Below are 18856 nucleotides of genomic sequence, written 5' to 3'. Positions count from 1 at the left end.
CGAGCTGCTCGTGAACATGTGACTCTGTGAACCAAGAGTGTTAATCTCGAAAGTTATAGCTGCGTTTCCTCGAGCCGACCGGGTAAACTACTGCTCCTGTGAGGGAACGTAAAGGGAGCATTTACAGAAGAAATAAAACTGTAGAAATGTATTTGTGAAGCTGTCCAAACATTAGTTCAGTGTGTGTTTTATAGGATTTGCAAGACTTTAACAGACAAATGTTATTAAGGGATAAAAGTGGATGCACACATTTACATTTTATTATTAATTTAACGTAAATAAAACTGTTGAAAACCTCCAGTATTTGCCTAAGTCAGTGTCGGTGACAAAATATCCATTGTGGTGTGGCATAAATACACTTACGGCAGCACAATATGTTACAGTTCTGTCTAAATCACAATTTTAATTCAGACAATTATCAGTTGTGTGGTCCTGCTTGGTTATTTATTACTGTTTGTTCTGTTTTTTAAATCTTTTTTTTTTGCTCTTGGTTGTTTTTATTGTTCCAATTAATTTTATTAGGGCTATTTCCATTTGTTATGCTGATTTTTAGAGCGAAATATGTGTTTTATATTGCTATTGTGTGCACATTTTCTTTGTAAAATGTGTTGGATTGAAGTTGGATGGCCAAAACAATAAGAAAAGTAAATAAAACCCGATAAACACTTATATCAGTCTGAACACTGAGTTTAGTGTTCAGCTTCTTAAACTCTCCATTAGTGTCTTAAATGCACAATCTGCCCGCCACGTCTGCCTCCGTCTGCCTCAGGGCGCGTACGACTGGCAGAGGCCTCGCTCTCGGGGACGGTGTGGGGGTCAAACAGGGCGTGGCTCCGTGGCTTCTTACGTGACATAACGCAGTAACATAACCGTGTCATTGTGAGCTTCAGACGCGACGATTCGAGCGGAAAAAATCAGATCAGAGACGAGCGTGGGACTGTAACCACGGCGCATTCTTTAGAGCGCCAGTTTGTGCTGCCGCAGCTCCGTTTGAAGAGGTTTATGTGTCACGAAGCAAAAGAAAAAAATGGTGCTTTCTTTAATTGTAAAGTTTGATTTCAGTTTCCTGACCAGCTAAAAACAACAGACTTTTCCTTCACTTTACAAAGACATATTGTTAAGTAAAGTAAGTAAAAGTACAGCTACAGCTACACTAAAAGTAAAAATGTCATATTAAAAAATGACTTAATAGTATTGAAGGACAAATACGCATTTTTTTTCATCATCAGAAGCATTTTTTTTTATCCAAACAGCATTTTGAGTTTCTGTTTTTACTCATAGAATTCATATTGCATGGACGTACAACAGCTTCTTTAATCTTATAAGTAATCCACAGAAAATAAATGAATATGTTGTTATTAAAAAGCACAATAAATAGACAAATCATGTGACATTTTTAGTTATGTCTAAAGCCTCACTCACACAGCTCTGACCCACATTCACTTGCTTCAGTCCCAGAACATTGCCAGGTTTGTTCTGTTCACACTTAACCTGGCATTTGTGTCTCTGTGTTCTATCACTTCAAGGATACTAAAGTGACTTATTTGAGGTTTAAACCATGTTTTAACATTGTTCTCTCATCAAAAGAAAAACTCCCCTCCGAGCATCAAAAAGACTCCTTTCTGAATCTCCTTGATGTGTGACGTTTTCTCGATGTGTAACGTTGCTCTGAGAATCGTCTGTGCTGTTTTTTTAAGTCCATAATTTCCAGACTAAGCCCAGTTTGTGGGTAAAGTCAGAGATATGGACACTAAAGCTGCTCAAGAGCATGTTTAAAGGGCAATAACAATGTAAATGATGTAATATTTGGTAATATTTGTCCTTTAACTGCACAGTGTAACCATGGGAACCAAGCTTGTAACCAAAGAAACGAGTTCACACATTATCCTTCCCTGCTTTAGTCATGGATATTTACCAGGAACATTGCCACATCAAAAATGCAGGGAATTCAGTTCTGGTAAAATGCAGGTAAATCCCCAGGTCAGGTGCATGTGTGAAAGTGGCTTACATCTCAGGATCTGTGCAGAGAAACTCAAGGGCAACTGACTCGAGTCAAGTATTTCATTTGCTGATTATAGTACAGTATTTGACGTGTTTCTATCTAAACATATATTTTATACTTTCTTCAACTTTAATGAACGACAAAGGGACATGATTGAGGCAAATTTAGTAAATGACTCAAAATTGCGCAATGACGAGGATGTTGTGATTGTGCATTTGTTTACCCACGTTGCACCTCTCCTCCTGTGAAACTCTGAGTCAGTGTTTCCAATGGCAACGCACTCACGTACATCATGAGTCACAGATTGTTTAAAAGAGGAGAGTAATTTTGGACCCGTCTCGGTCACTGGAGTTTCCTCCTCCTCGCTTTTTCAACTCTGAACTAAATTGAAGAAATTATGCTGCATTTTTAGTGCGTGAGGGAGTCAGTGAGGGAGTGAGCGGGTGAGGAGTTTGCATGTTCTCCCTGTGTCTGTGTGAGTTTCCTCTGGGTGCTTCAACCTAAGACGTGCACAGTACATGTGTCCTCTAGTGAGAGACTCCTCCAGCTCTTGACCCAGGATCAGAAGAGTCTTTGCCGATGTAGAACCATGTTTTTCAAACTGTGCATGTTCTGATACTTTGGTGCAAGCGCTGAAGTCGCTTCCAAATCTTCAGATACCTCACTAAATTGATCTAAATAAAATGTTTAGTTGACAGATTATTAGTTGACAGCCACATTTTGGCTGATTAAGCTTGTCAAAGCCTGATCTCTTCAGATGTTAGAGGCTACACTGGAATGGGCCTGGTTAGTACTTGGATTGTAGACCGCTGGAACACCAGGTGCCACAAGGGGGCGCTAGTGCACACTTTCGTCATGTCCTTGAACAAGACACTTCACCCACACTTCCTCCAATGTCCATGTGTGCTGGTGTGTCAATGAGAGTGTGTCTGTGAGAGTGAATGTGGGACAAAGGATGGAAATGATCCTATGGCCACAATCTGTGGCACAAACGTGATTACAGCATCATGTATGTTCATTAACATGTGTGTTCATTAACATATGTGTTCATTAACACGTCTGTCACGTGTGTTCATTAACATGTGTGTCACGTGTGTTCATTAACATGTGTGTCACGTGTGTTCATTAACATGTGTATCACGTGTGTTCATTAACATGTGTATCACGTGTGTTCATTAACATGTGTGTCATGTGTGTTCATTAACATGTGTGTCACATGTGTTCATTAACATGTGTGTCATGTGTGTTCATTAACATGTGTGTCGTGTGTTCATTAACATGCGTGTCACGTGTGTTCATTAACATGCGTGTCACGTGTGTTCATTAACATGTGTGTCGTGTGTTCATTAACATGTGTGTCACGTGTGTTCATTAACATTTGTGTCATGTGTGTTCATGAACATGTGTGTTCATGAACATGTGTGTTCATGAACATGTGTCATGTGTGTTCATGAACATGTGTCATGTGTGTTCATTAACATGTGTCATGTGTGTTCATGAACAGGTGTGTTCATTAACATGTGTCAAGTGTGTTCATGAACATGTGTGTCATGTGTGTTCATGAACATGTGTGTCATGTGTGTTCATTAACATGTGTGTTCATTAACATGTGTCATGTGTGTTCATTAACATGTGTGTTCATTAACATGTGTCATGTGTGTTCATTAACATGTGTCATGTGTGTTCATGAACATGTGTGTCATGTGTGTTCATGAACATGTGTGTCATGTGTGTTCATAAACATGTGTCATGTGTGTTCATTAACATGTGTCATGAGTGTTCATTAACATGTGTCATGTGTGTTCATTAACATGTGTCATGTGTGTTCATTAACATGTGTGTCATGTGTGTTCATTAACATGTGTGTCATGTGTGTTCATTAACTTGTGTCATGTGTGTTCATTAACATGTGTCATGTGTGTTCATTAACATGTGTCATGTGTGTTCATTAACATGTGTCATGTGTGTTCATTAACATGTGTCATGTGTGTTCATTAACATGTGTCAAGTGTGTTCATTAACATGTGTCAAGTGTGTTCATTAACATGTGTCATGTGTGTTCATTAACATGTGTCATGTGTGTTCATTAACATGTGTCAAGTGTGTTCATTAACATGTGTCAAGTGTGTTCATTAACATGTGTCAAGTGTGTTCATTAACATGTGTCATGTGTGTTCATTAACGTGTCAAGTGTGTTCATTAACATGTGTCATGTGTGTTCATTAACATGTGTCATGTGTGTTCATTAACATGTGTCATGTGTGTTCATTAACATGTGTGTCATGTGTGTTCATTAACTTGTGTCATGTGTGTTCATTAACATGTGTCATGTGTGTTCATTAACATGTGTCATGTGTGTTCATTAACATGTGTCAAGTGTGTTCATTAACATGTGTCATGTGTGTTCATTAACATGTGTCAAGTGTGTTCATTAACATTTGTCAAGTGTGTTCATTAACATGTGTCAAGTGTGTTCATTAACATGTGTCAAGTGTGTTCATTAACATTTGTCATGTGTGTTCATTAACATGTGTCAAGTGTGTTCATTAACATGTGTCATGTGTGTTCATTAACATGTGTCATGTGTGTTCATTAACATGTGTCAAGTGTGTTCATTAACATGTGTCAAGTGTGTTCATTAACATGCGTCAAGTGTGTTCATTAACATGTGTCATGTGTGTTCATTAACATGTGTCATGTGTGTTCATTAACATGTGTCAAGTGTGTTCATTAACATGTGTCATGTGTGTTCATTAACATGTGTCAAGTGTGTTCATTAACATGTGTCAAGTGTGTTCATTAACATGTGTCAAGTGTGTTCATTAACATGTGTCAAGTGTGTTCATTAACATGTGTCAAGTGTGTTCATTAACATGTGTCAAGTGTGTTCATTAACATGTGTCAAGTGTGTTCATTAACATGTGTCAAGTGTGTTCATTAACATTTGTCAAGTGTGTTCATTAACATTTGTCATTTGTGTTCATTAACATGTGTCAAGTGTGTTCATTAACATGTGTCAAGTGTGTTCATTAACATGTGTCATGTGTGTTCATTAACATGTGTCATGTGTGTTCATTAACATGTGTCATGTGTGTTCATTAACATGTGTCAAGTGTGTTCATTAACATGTGTCATGTGTGTTCATTAACATGTGTCATGTGTGTTCATTAACATGTGTCATGTGTGTTCATTAACATGTGTCAAGTGTGTTCATTAACATGTGTCATGTGTGTTCATTAACATGTGTCAAGTGTGTTCATTAACATGTGTCATGTGTGTTCATTAACATGTGTCATGTGTGTTCATTAACATGTGTCATGTGTGTTCATTAACATGTGTCATGTGTGTTCATTAACATGTGTCATGTGTGTTCATTAACATGTGTCAAGTGTGTTCATTAACATGTGTCAAGTGTGTTCATTAACATGTGTCAAGTGTGTTCATTAACATGTGTCAAGTGTGTTCATTAACATGTGTCAAGTGTGTTCATTAACATGTGTCATGTGCTTATTTGCTTAAAAATACATACATAAACATGTTTTCCAACTGACCTCACCTGTTTGTTTCCATGGAAATAGATACTGTAACTTTAATGCTATATTGTGGAAAATTCTAGGCAATGCACTGACATCTCCGGAGACAAGCAGGTGGTGGACACTACAGAAAATTACACGTGGTGTTTTTAGTATTCATATAAAATTCACCCACAAAACCTCAATTGTATTTTTACTCTACATATTTGACCATATTATCACAGCAGTGTTTGTACATTGTAGATGTTTTCTTGTGTTACAACATTATTTGGTCACTATCTGCATAGAAACTTGGACAGTCTCTTTACTCTTTACTCTTCTGTGTCTGAGGTGACGGAGTTTGAAAAGTTTCCCGTTCCCTTTAAATTCTTCCCACGGCTGAAACAAAAGCTCGCGGCTCGTTGGTCTGAAAAGAGGGTTTAGAGCGAGCGCGTTTCTGCTCCAGTGACGAGCAGCAGCCTCCAGTTTAGTCTATTTCCACACGCTTTTTGTCCATATTTATAACTTTTTCACATGTTTTTTTTGGGTGATATTTTAAACCTTTTCTTCCTCTTTCTGCACTTCCTGTAGGACACGCTGAACAATAACTCGTTTGGGAAGAAGTTCAGTTGGCAGGAGAAGGTTTCGGGCTCGTCTCCACAGAAAACCGGTGAGTCTGACATGTGTTTTCAATCTTAACTTTTGTCACATTTACAACATTTATGAAGGTACAGAAACAAATCAAAACACAGTCTGTAATCTAGGCTTGAGAGGATATATATTTGTTTTGTGTCACGATTATTACGGCTAAAATAACTGATTAACCATAACATCATCATTGACACTTCAGACTGTTGACAATGTGAGCTATGATGCTAGGGTATTTAGCATTATAGCTGGTATTTAAATGGTGTTAAAGGATTGTACTTGTCATAATTGATGGATAATCTTGTATCTTGTAATTAGGACTGTAGATCTTTAGTCGTTTAGTTGATTAATCGGTCGATTCCTGAGTGGACTAATGACTGGGTGATTTTAAAGGATTTGTTTACAGCAGAAAGCATGTAATGAGTTATCTGGAGATCTGAGAGTGAAATGAGAGTTTAATCAGCCTTTTCACACATATTCAATCATAATATCATTGTCCCTTGAGTGCCTTTCGGGGAACACCATACATTTGTTTTCTCTTGCATTCATTAATCACTTTAAATTAACACAATTCAGTTGGATAGAGTGAACATCTACATTCATATTTTGAATCACTTATATAGAATTGCATCTGCATACAAGTGGATGCTGCTGTGTTTTAGATTATGACCAATTGAGTGTATATGAATTGTAAATAAAAGTGGGCCAAGGACGGACCCTTGAGGAACACCTTTGATAAGATTGATAAGAAAGCCATCAGCAGAAGCAGCTTGAGCTCTATTTGTCGGATAATCTGCAAACCACTTTTGAGAACCCAGCAGCATCCAGATGATGCCTTTTTACAGATGATGCGCTGTTTACGAGACTGTAGGTTTGTTTTGTAGTCGAGTCTTTGAGTACAGATTCAGGTTCAAACCACAGATATATTTAGCATGTTACTAATGAACAGCCATCCCAATATTAACAAATAAAAACTAGATTGTAACACAGAACCAATCACTTATTGTCATAATATAGCAGACTAATTTCTCCCACTATCTATGAACGTTGAGTTTTATTTGCAGAAAGCCTCAACGAAACGTGTGATTTTCCATGTGATTTTGTTGACTTGAATCCTGTCTGTGAACATACAGTAGAAGCATCGACTTGTGTGCACTTGTTGTGTTGTAAATCGTCTTAATTTCTCAAATTCTTACGGATAATTCAAAATCTTGCTTGGTCATTCATACAATTAGTCAAAAAACTGAAAGTGGGATTGAACCTCCACAAGATTAGTAGTTAGCATCTCAAAAACTCCATTTGTTTAAAGTGATGTATCAAATCTTGACTCTATTTTGTGTACAATATACCTGTTGTACATATACATTATAGTTTTACATCAGGTATTTGTGGAGAAAGCATTCAAAAATCTATAGAAAATGACAAAACGTGACATCACTCTAAGGACACTAACTCCAGTCAAAGTGTATGCATAATGTACACAAAGATACAACGTTTTTGACTCTTTAAATATTAATTCAACGCGCTCTCAAATATTTGTATTTGTTAATTTTGTGTTGTTTTTTTCAAGAAGTTTTTGTTTTTGCCCAGTGTTTGCTCTGTAATTTCCTAGTATGATGTCATTAATTACAAATAGGAAGTGAAATTATAAACCTAAAAAAATGTGCCATTCTGTGATCATTTTTTTGATAATTTTTAAGCAAAATTCTTAACTTTCTTAACTTTAGTTCAATGAGTTGTCCGACCTGTAGGGGGCAGTTTAACATTAGGCTAACTAGGAATTATTTGAGGTGTGACGACAATCTCTATCTGTAAAAAGAAACAGGTTGATGAATTGCCTTTATAAATACCAAAAGTATTTGTACTAACAGGAAACTAAAAAACATTCCCTTTTGTTGTGCAACTTAAAACCATTAGTATTAGTAACATTCTGATGACATTTTAAAGGGTCTATAATGTGGACGTTCTTCCGTTTAGTGCTTTTTATTTATGCTTTATTTATTTTATAACTTTTAATTTACATATTACTGGTCCAGTGTTGCTGGAATGGGCTTGTATCACCTATAGCTCTTAAAATAGTGAATATGGAACCGCAGAGCACATGAATGCAACTTTATGATCCTGAAACTGGTTCATCTGACCTCCTTAAAGCTGCTGTACCTGATTTTCAAACCATGAAAGGAGTAATTTGATATTTAAACATGTCTAACAACTTCCAAGCTCTCACAAACTCAAAAAATATTCACATGCATGTTTTTTTGCGCTGCTTTCGAACTGCTTTTCATCACAAAATGTCATATAACGACTCTGTCTTACAAGTGGACATTGATCAATTTTCACTAATGTCAGTAATGCAGCTTTAAATCAGCAGCTCAAATGTGGTTTTCTTTCCCTGTTGCGTTCAAAGCCAGAGTTATGTAATCCTGACTATGTGCATCGTTTCTGCGCTCCGGGCTTTTTCTGTCTCCTTTGCTGTAGATCTGTTTTACAAGTCACATGAAGCCATAGAAAACACTCTCACAGCCTTTAAAACACCTGAGGGAGAATGTGTACTAATGTAAGGATAAAGCCTACGGACAATAACTACAAAGTGCACTGCTATTGTACGAGGAATAGTCTCAAATTACTACGAATTTGCATTCAACTCTAGATACAAGTAGTTGTGTTGATAGCCTTCATTTGAATAAAGGTGTCTGATTTACTACAAAGACACTGTACAAAGTAGCCACATACTAAGCCATGACCATGAATATTGTAGATTCTTAGTTCTGCGCAATTAACCTTATACTTAGGGCGTCCCACTCTCAAGATGCTTGATACACTGTACATAAAAATAAAACTGTAACCCATTTATTTTCAGTCAAATCAATCATTCGGGAAGAATCATGGTCAGTTTGTGCTCCAAACCCACAAAGAAAAAAATTACCCTAAAATAAAATGACAAATTAAAAGGACACTTTTATATGGATTCCGCCTGGACATTTTTACTTTATTGAAAGTCCCTAAAAACTCCTTCTCAGTGAATTTACCTTCAACTTTAAAAAGATTATTATCATTTTAGTGTCAATCAGCCGATCCCTCCAACACCAGTTTTACTCATTTATATATTTAACAAAAAAAATCTAAGCTGGATTTAAAATCTAATTCCCCCTGAGCAGAGCTTGTTCTAACAGACATCAGAGTCCAAAACTACAGAGTCTCAGCTTCACAGAGAGTCCTGACAATTGTTTGTACTCAAAAACAGCTTCAGTTTTAAATGAGGGTCATTTTTCAGGCGTTTTTGGAAAAATATTCTTAGGGCCTATTTTATATATGTTGTTTACATCATGTGCTTCATGTATGTTCGTTAACATACTCTGTCCCGACCAAATAAATAAACATGATCCTTTATTTATTTATTTTTTATTGCAGCCAATCCAGAATTCAGACTCTATTGAACTATTTTGCAGGGGAATAGGGCAAAAGTTTAAATTTAGAGGAATCACTTTGAAATTTCCACTGTAGTTTATTCATTTAAATGTAAGAAAACAACGTATTACATGTTTAAGGCATTTTATGTGTAAAACTGACAAAACAAAACAACAGACTCATTTGCCTGTAGTGCCCTTAAATACCACTGTCAGTCTTGTTTATGTTCATGAAATTAAAGTTGAAAGGCAGTTTTAATCCTAAATTAAACCTAAAAATCAGGATCAATCAATACAAGCAAGAACATTTCATTTTGAAAGCCCTAATTTTTGAATATTTTGACCTTTGGAATCATCCGATATCACAACATCACAGTTAATGTTACATTCCGGAATTCCGTAGTGACGTTTGGTTTTATTGAATCTTAAAATACCATCTGCTTATCGGACTCATAGTATCTTAATTGAACATCTACTTGTTTCTCTCTTTCTCATGCGGGTCTTTAAAGTCTGTGATATAACCCAGAGTTCGGTTAAAAATCAGGATTAAACCGAGTAATCAGGACAAGCAAACATGACCTAACCACCACACATTAGCTCTCCCTGGTGTTAACGTCACTGCTCTGTCGGCGTTTGTCCCGGCGCTCATGGCTCTAACGCCGTGTCCAGTTTGTCTATCGTTTTACATCCCCGGCGATCCTTTTTACAGCTTCATTTGGATTGATGTGACCTTGAGTTTGGGCATGTTGCTTCATGATTCTCTACATGATAGTAACATTTAGTTGATTTAAGTCAGGGGTGTCAAACTTATTTGGGCCGCGGGCCGAATTTCGACGCTCAGGCTGGGTCGCGGGCCGAACATAACGTAAAACTATTAAAAATATAAGAAATAAATAGCTTTATATAGCCTACGCTGTTTTGAAGCAATTACTGGATCGATAAAAAAAAATACAAAACGTTTGTTCTCATAAACTGAAATGTATTTGGAAAAACAAGTGTAATTTCACCAATACTGTGCTTCAGTTCATGTGCATTACAACTTCAGGTTTGATCTACAGTTCTACACAGAGATAAACATTTGAATTTATAACAAAATAAACTTCTCAAGATCTAAACATTTTTTTAAATGTACTAACATTTCCACGTCTGTGTAGTTATCTGTACACCTGAACTGACACACCACTAAACTTATGCTCAGAAGTGCTTAAAGTGCACTTCTCCCTCGGCAGCTCACACAGCAGTGCAGCAGAGCCCCGTGGGGGAGGGGCGGCCACCGGCGGCATTGTTGTTGTTGTTGTTGTTGTTGTTTTATGGCGGTTGACATCCAATTGTTGCATTACCGCCAGACTTTATTCCTCAGACTTTTCGTAGTCCTCAGACTGTCGTAGTCCGTAAAAGTACTCCTTCCAGCGGCATTGTGGGACACGTAGTTTTAGCTATAAATTTTTTTATTTTTTATTTTTTTTAATATAAATTTGAAATGTTCGGCGGGCCAGATTAAAACGAATCACAAAATCATCAATTAAAACATGTCATGAACAAGGCCTCACACACAAACACTGATATTGCAGCTCAGTTTATTTGTTGTGCAGCGATTTTCAGGTTTGGCATCAATACGTTAATGATAACATGACATCATCAAACAATCAGATCAAATCACAGGGTCATAAATCCTTTGATATTTATTCCTCCTGCTTCTGTCATGTTCAAATGACTCCTAAATGCAAGAGTTCAAATTCATGATGGAGATGGAGATCTTGTCGAAAGTGATAAAGTTTAGGAACAATGTTTTGGGTTTGAGGTTAGGATTTGGTTAAGTTTAGGAACAGGATTATGAAAATGGTTGTGATGCTTTGGTTAAGTGTAAGAACAGAGTTATTGTTAGGAAAATGGTTTGTAGTCTTAGGCTGGGAAATATATGGTATATAACTCTCAGTATTGATTTCATGGACATAATTAATACCGACTTTTAATAATTGCCATTTAACCTGTTACCATCCACCTATTTTCGCCCTGTGCACAATGGTTGGACGTACCCAAATGGCATTGCTTATTAAAAGAGGATCTTATGTTCCACATGCAAGTGTGATGCATCATTAGAAAGCTTAGGCCTTCTAGTTTCTGAACACATGAACACTGTCAGGGCTTCAGAACTTACACTACAGAGGCCCAAACATAAACAAAACATCCTTTTTTAGTCTCGCCTGAATATTGTCAATTTGTAATGGTCCTGAGCATGACATATTTCATTGTGTGCTTATGCTGTTCACTGTACATGCTGTTTATCTTGTTGACAACAACTGTGTACAGTTTCAGATCTCTAGGAACAGGCATTTTGGTGCTGTTGACCTTTTTGTATCAAAAAGTATATTCGGAACAAGTGATCCAAATATGTGCCAACTGTGCCAAACTGTTTTATTACAATTTAAGCTCCTCTATGATCATAAAACATACATTTTGATGTTTTGTAGGCCACTAATACCCATTATAACTGCTAAAAACAATGAATGTGAAAATGTGTATTTATGAGTTTACCCATGAATTTCCCATATAGAGGTTAAAAAAAAAAAAAAAAATTATAATATTTTTCTTTTATTTTTGTATTGGTATAATAATACATATATCTAACAAAATGCACGTCCAAAAGGCTAATAAAATCAGAAAACGTTATGAGCAAAATCCTGCCGAGAAATCTGGCTCTTTACAGCCTTCCCGGAGCCTTACGCACGAGAATACAGAAGATTCTGTGTCAATAAGGCCTTTGTCCCGCCCCTCTTTCTAAAGCTAATCTTATTGGCTAGAATAATATGTCAATCAAATTCTTCTACGTCACTCACATGCGGCGCTATTTAGATGTAAACAGACTAATTCATGTGCGTCGCAAGCGCCGCATTTTTTTTTTGCGGAGGCTGTAGCAAACAAACCCGTGGACAGAAAAATTGGTGGATGGTCTCATTCTGTAGGTAACAGTCTGAAGAAAAGAAGGATATCCAACATTATTTTGTAGGTCAAACAGGTCATTTGTTATGGACGGAGAAATGCGCCGGACAAGCGGATTCTTGTCCGGCGAGAAACGAAGAAAAGTTTGTTTACTTGACAATATCTCAAAATCGGATAACTTCAGGAAAAATACAAGTGGATATTGTTTTTCAATGGTTCCTTACGGACAGACTGAGCACAAGGATGTACAGAATTAAAGCCGTTTCGTCCGTCATAAACAGCAAACAGGACATGCGTTTGTAAAAGTTGAGACTTTCTCACAAACTATTGGCAATTGCTTCTTGGGGCATATTATTCAATGTAAATCAATGACATATTCGTTTTGTTGAGAAAATAAGCTTTAAAATGATGTATGGCTTGCTGGTATTGACCACGGAAATAAAAGTGATGATGTAAGAGAATATTTGAGATATAGAAAATGCTCGCCGGCGGACAGGTGGGTGGTAACAGGTTTTAACTCATACGTTGACAAATTTCTTCCACTCTGCTCCAAATCACATTTTTACTGAAGGATTTGGCTGTGGACCATTGCATTAAAAAAAAGTATGGCATATTTTTGACAATTAAACATGGCTGAATATTTTCTTACGGGATCCATTTGGGTCAAAACATGGCCACTTCCAAGTAATGAAGGAAAAGAAATAACACAGAAGACTAAAAACACAGCGGAAATTGCTGTAGAATCGACAATTAAAAACACTAAACTCTTATGTATTTGAGGTAAAATAAGAATATTCAAGAAGAGATGATTTGAGAGACGTGCGAAAAATGAATGCTTGTGTTCGCACCGTCCCAAGTTACGTAGGACGGTTGTTTGACGCCCTTTATGACCTGGTCTCAGAAAGTAGAGAAAATGCTGCCATAACTTTATAATCACAAACTAACAACTAACGAACTAAACTGACTAATAAGATAATATATTTTGTATTTTTTCTAATTTCTTCTAATCCTGTTTATTGTCTGTTTGCTGATGCAGGTGAGCGGACTCCGCCCCGGGAACACAGCTGTCTGAGCGACGAGGATACGGTCCAGTCGGCTCAGACCAAAGACCGAGGCACCTCCACCGACGCCCCCTGCAGGCACAGCCACACCTCCTCTACCTGCTCGTCCACTCGCTCCAAAGACAAGCCCCCAGCGCCGCCTCCGCCTCCCCAAAACTACACCCCGACGCCGCTCTACCCGAGCAACAAGACCTCCGCCGAACCTCCGCGAATCGAGCCCACCGAGGAGATCTACCTCACCCCCGTCCAGCGCTCGTCCTCGGACGCGCTGGACTCCGCCACGGCCGTCTCCGACCGGCCTTTCCTGTCCCAACAAACCGAGCAGGGCCGCATGTCCATAAGCTCCGACACTGAAGGGCCGCCGCCTTACCAACCGCTGCCGGACCGAACCGACCATTGCATCTTCGAAGAGGACGAAATCTACGTGGCGCCGCCGTCTTACGCATCCTGTGTGGAATCGCTAATAACGCCGCCTCTCTCCTCTCTCGCTATGGACTTAAGCCTAAAAACGTCCGGGCTTGGGGCGTTTAGAGTAGGTTCGTCGGTGGAATACGTTGACGCTACGGATGACAGCTTCTGCGGCGAAGATGAGGATGTAGATAGAATCATGATGGAGGGTAGACAAAAAAGCAAAGAGCAGCAAGCCTCGTCGACGTCGCTAAGGACTGCCATGAGCTCCGAAGCTAGCGGGCTGACGTACGATTCAGTTAAATACACATTGGTGGTGGACGAACACGCGCAACTCGAGCTCGTCAGCTTGAGGCAGTGCTACCAAGGATACAGCGATGACAGCGATTCGGCCACGGTTTACGATAATTGCGTTTCGTCGCCGTACGAGTCTGCGCTAGGCGAGGAGTACGAAGACGAGGACGAGGACGGAGTGCAGGTGGGCGGAGTCAGGAGAGAAGGGACGGCCTGTTTGTCCGACGACTCCTCCACCGACGGCGATCTGCACTTCTCCAAAAAGTTCCTCAACATTTTTCTCAACGGACGATCGAGCTCCTCAAGTAAGTAGCGTCGGAGTTTGATGAGTTTGGTTGGTTGTTGCACTATGTAACTTTTCTGATAGGTGTTCCACAACCGTGTCTCCATTGAGATGTTATTGCTTTTCCTGGAATGTTCGCACAGTTTGGAACTTAATGTATCCATCCACCAACAGATTTTTCATGAGATGAGATTTTGATACAATTTCCAATAATCGGTTCAATTTACCAATATATATATATATATATATATATATATATATATATATATATATATATTTTTTATGTTTTATGATACGTGATATAAATGACTAAATTAAGTTATCATAGGCTTTTAGTCTCCTCCTGACAGCCTGACTTCAAGACAAAGACCAGTTCTGCAATTTAGAGAAAAAAAGGCCCTAAAAAAAGAGGACACAAAAGGTACCGACGATTAAAAGCACCTGATTCTTTCTGTTTTGAAAGGTGAAAAACAAAACACATTCATTTTAAACTCTTTACAGCTCCACATGTATCACTCACTTACCTAATGCATTCTCAGCATCCGAAATATTAACTGCGAGTTTATAAGCACTTTTTTTCTCTGAGCCCAGAGCTAAAGCTAACAAACATTAGCATGCTAACTGTGCACTTCCTGCTTCTTGAAGAGTGAAACGCTTATAAATAATTAGATACAGAGACCTGAATTGATGCTTTTAAAAAACATCTCAACAGGAGTTAAACCATTCTTACAAAAATCATGTACTAAACTAGTTTCAAAACAGTAAAAATCAGGTACAGCGCCTTTCAGGACGGGACCAAAATGATTACCGGTACATGAACATTTGCAAAACAGATTTTTTTTAAAATTCAGACTCAATTTGAAAATAGATAAATTCTTTCTTTGGACTTCTTGGGACAGATACCGGGACTAACTAAACGAAATAAACACACAGGATAATGTGGATGTGTTTATGTACAGTGTATGTCATGTACTTTGTTTATATATTTAAAAGAAAAACTGTAGTAGTAAATAAATCCCCACACATCACAACTGTTTATCACAATATTCCCATTGTCCGATATGTCTATTACACTTCATTGTTATTATTTAAATGAAACTAAAGGTGAACTGACTCCTCCCCCTGCTCTGAAAGAACACTTCTCTTTCCTTTTACGTGTCATTACTCGGGTGGGATTGTGACGCTGTAAATTGGTCTCTAGTGGGTTTAAGTGTGGGCTCCAGCTGGGCTCTGCTCTCATTCTGTCTCTGCGCATTAGATTCTGTCAAGAGGAGCTCAACTCAACCAGGAAGAAAACTCACCAAGAGAAACACTGGCTTAATCTACAGAAGAATGAAATGTGAATGTGTCTGAAAAATGCAGGTTTTGCAATTTGTTAATGGTAGAGTATTATTAGATGAGTTAAAAAGATCATATTGTCAAAAAGAGGTGGAGATAAATATCGAAGAATGGATCAGATTGAGCAAAATTAGGATATTGAGTGTATCGTCTTCAATTAAAACGATTAAAAATGAGCTAAGTAAGAGACAGAAACGTCTTTTTCTGATTTTTCTGCTCTTTATTCTTTAATGTTATGGTTTATACACATTTTGTGCGATACGTGAACCTCAACAAAGACATTTACAGAGACTTTTTTCGCACATGTTTAGTGCATTGTCAAAATATTGTCTGAAAATCTATTGCGATTATTCAAAAAAATATTTTCAGTTGTTATTTTTTATCAATATCTCAATGATTATATGAGGCATCCTAATTTCAAGATGCTCCCAAGTGGTTTATATATTGAATTGAGTTGATGTATTGTTAATTCTGAGTCATGTGTCACAATAACACAATTTAATGTATTGTTCCAGAAAATATCACAATTATATCAAAGCTTCTTGATATTAGCAACACAAAAACATGGAACTCCCAACAGTTTATGTTAATTATTCAACCATCTGCAGAAATATCCGTTAAGTGCAAAGAAAAGATACACACGATAAATATTGAGCTCTGAAAATATAGTTCCAGCTTTCATTTATTGAACAATATCATAATTATTGTGTCCACTTTGGCAATCTAAAAATCTACACCCAATATTTTTTTAAAGTTGCACTGTGTACATTTTCACTTGTATCCCTCCATGGCGACAAATATTATGCATTATATGTATTGTATTAGCCTTTAAACGTGATATTGAGTACCTTTAGTATGTCACTCTGCCTGCCAGAAATTGACTTTTGACTCTTATCGACTGGTTGCTAAGGGATTTACATATATGAGATGAACAATGCCAGCTTTCCTCTGACATGCTAATTCACCCTGGAGAGACTCAGACAGACACAAGGAGACAGTATTAGCAGGCTTTATTACGAAAGTTATTTGGCGCTCAGACCCCGGCGGAAGACAACTGCGATTACGGGCGCTCCGTAATGTTATGTTTAGTATTATTGCTTTTTATATTATTGATTACAGTGAGCAGGATCGCCTCTCTCGCCTGGCGCTGTAACCTGCCTGTCGCCATGGCGCTCAATATGTTCACCAGAGGATACACAGTGCATCTTTTAAATATTGAGTCATTTAGACTTGTTTACATAGATAAATGCTCTTTTTAGCGTCGTGTACATTCATTACATCGTCAGCCTTTGTCCAGTTACAGGGATTTTGATTCCCGATTCGATTTGTAATAATGATTTTGTTCTGTGCTCGTGTGTTGTAGGTGCAGAATCGTTCGGCCTGTTTTCGTGCATGATAAACGGCGAGGAGCAAGAGCAGACGCACAGAGCAGTTTACAGGTGAGGCCGAGAATATACTTTACGCTCTATATTTAGTAGTTTAATGCATGTACTGGACCGTGTGATGCAGAATACATGATAATATACTACTATTTCATTATGTGCTGAATATTGCGAGGTAAAAACAACATTTTTATCTCTGTCACGATTATTGACACTATTTTACCGTTATTATGTGTAAAAATAGCACACACACGTCAGAGAGCGCTCGCGTGCCATCTCACAACCCAGGTCATTTGCATGTTTCCATAGCAACGGCAGAGTACGTTGGAAAATGAGGAACTTACAGATGCCATGGGATGATAACTGCACTCACACTACAATGCACTTATTTATGTCTTTGCATGGGGTTTTATTTTGAATATTTTGTATGGAAATGTCAAAAACTTATTAATAAAGTTATCCACAAACAGAAGTCTTTACACAGAGCAATTCTTCTGCCGGTAAAAAAAAAAAAAGATAAATAAATGTGTCAAAGTGTACTGTAGGCACACGTTATTATCATGTATTATATTTGTGTTTTAGTTTTGAACAGTGAACGTGGAGTGGTTTATCTGGCCATTAGTCGCCCCCGTGTGGCCTCAACTAGTACTGCAGTTATGGAATTAAATGTTTTGTTTGTTTCTTTTTAGCTCTTTTTACACGTCAATATTACTTCGTTAATCAATAATTGTGATTATTCAGGTCACAATATAATAGTAAGAGCTAAAAAATATATATATAATGGTGAAACTCGTAGGCAGCAGCAATAAACAATTTCAGTCCAAGTTGTACTCCAAAAATGTGACAATATCATTGCTTATCTATTCAGAAAGTTTGAGTCCATGAAGCTAGAATTAAGGATTTCACCGTTGTTTGTAAGTAATGTAATTTTATTTGTATAGCACCTTTCACAGACAGAAGTCACAAAGTGCTTCACAAAAACACAGAATAAAACAATAAAAACACAAAAAACTTACAGTGAGCAATACATATACAACAATATAATCTAAAAATATAGGTCTATAAATATAGGTGGTCAAAATACAACAGGCAATAATTGTAACACTAACATTTTATATTATAGTATAATTCGTTGTTGTTGTTTAGGGATGAGCAATATGAAAATAATTAATATCGCACTAGTTTTTACATAATATACATTGTTTTGAAGTCAATATTCAGACAATAGTTGAACAAAGCATCAGGAACGTGCCAAAGTGTGTCTTGTGAATGTCTTGTGTGAGGTTCAAGTGTCGCACGAAATGTAAAATTAACTGCAGACGTGCAGAAATATGACGTTTGACACTTGCTTGAGCGATTACGCTGGACGTTTCTTTTTGAGCTCATTTTGAACACTTTCGATTACAGACACTATACACTATTCTCTCAAATTGCTAACAGTACCTCCAAAACAACAATATTATCTATTTTCATCAATACATTTGCCATCTCTAATGTTTTTATTCCACGTGACCTTTGCAACTTTTAAGAATGGGTCAAATAAAGTCAACCAAAAATAGGCTTTCAACATTTCTATTGCGT

The 18856-nt window shown here is 37.5% G+C and overlaps 1 protein-coding gene across 1 annotated transcript in view; it reads left to right on the top strand.

The window, feature by feature from the left end:
* mapk8ip1b (mitogen-activated protein kinase 8 interacting protein 1b) overlaps positions 1–18856 on the top strand; it is an 89020-nt gene that overhangs the window by 62856 nt on the left and 7308 nt on the right. Inside the window, exons 4-6 of the mRNA XM_072465257.1 lie at positions 6106–6184; positions 13546–14577; positions 17257–17332. Of these exons, the coding sequence (XP_072321358.1) occupies positions 6106–6184; positions 13546–14577; positions 17257–17332 (1187 nt within the window). The remainder of the gene's footprint in view (positions 1–6105; positions 6185–13545; positions 14578–17256; positions 17333–18856) is intronic.

Source organism: Eucyclogobius newberryi, unplaced genomic scaffold, assembly GCF_026437365.1.
Source record: "Eucyclogobius newberryi isolate DKJ021-1_F unplaced genomic scaffold, fEucNew1.0.hap1 SCAF_5, whole genome shotgun sequence".
NCBI lineage: Eukaryota > Metazoa > Chordata > Actinopteri > Gobiiformes > Gobiidae > Eucyclogobius > Eucyclogobius newberryi.
This window is presented reverse-complemented; position numbering and strand designations above follow the sequence as displayed.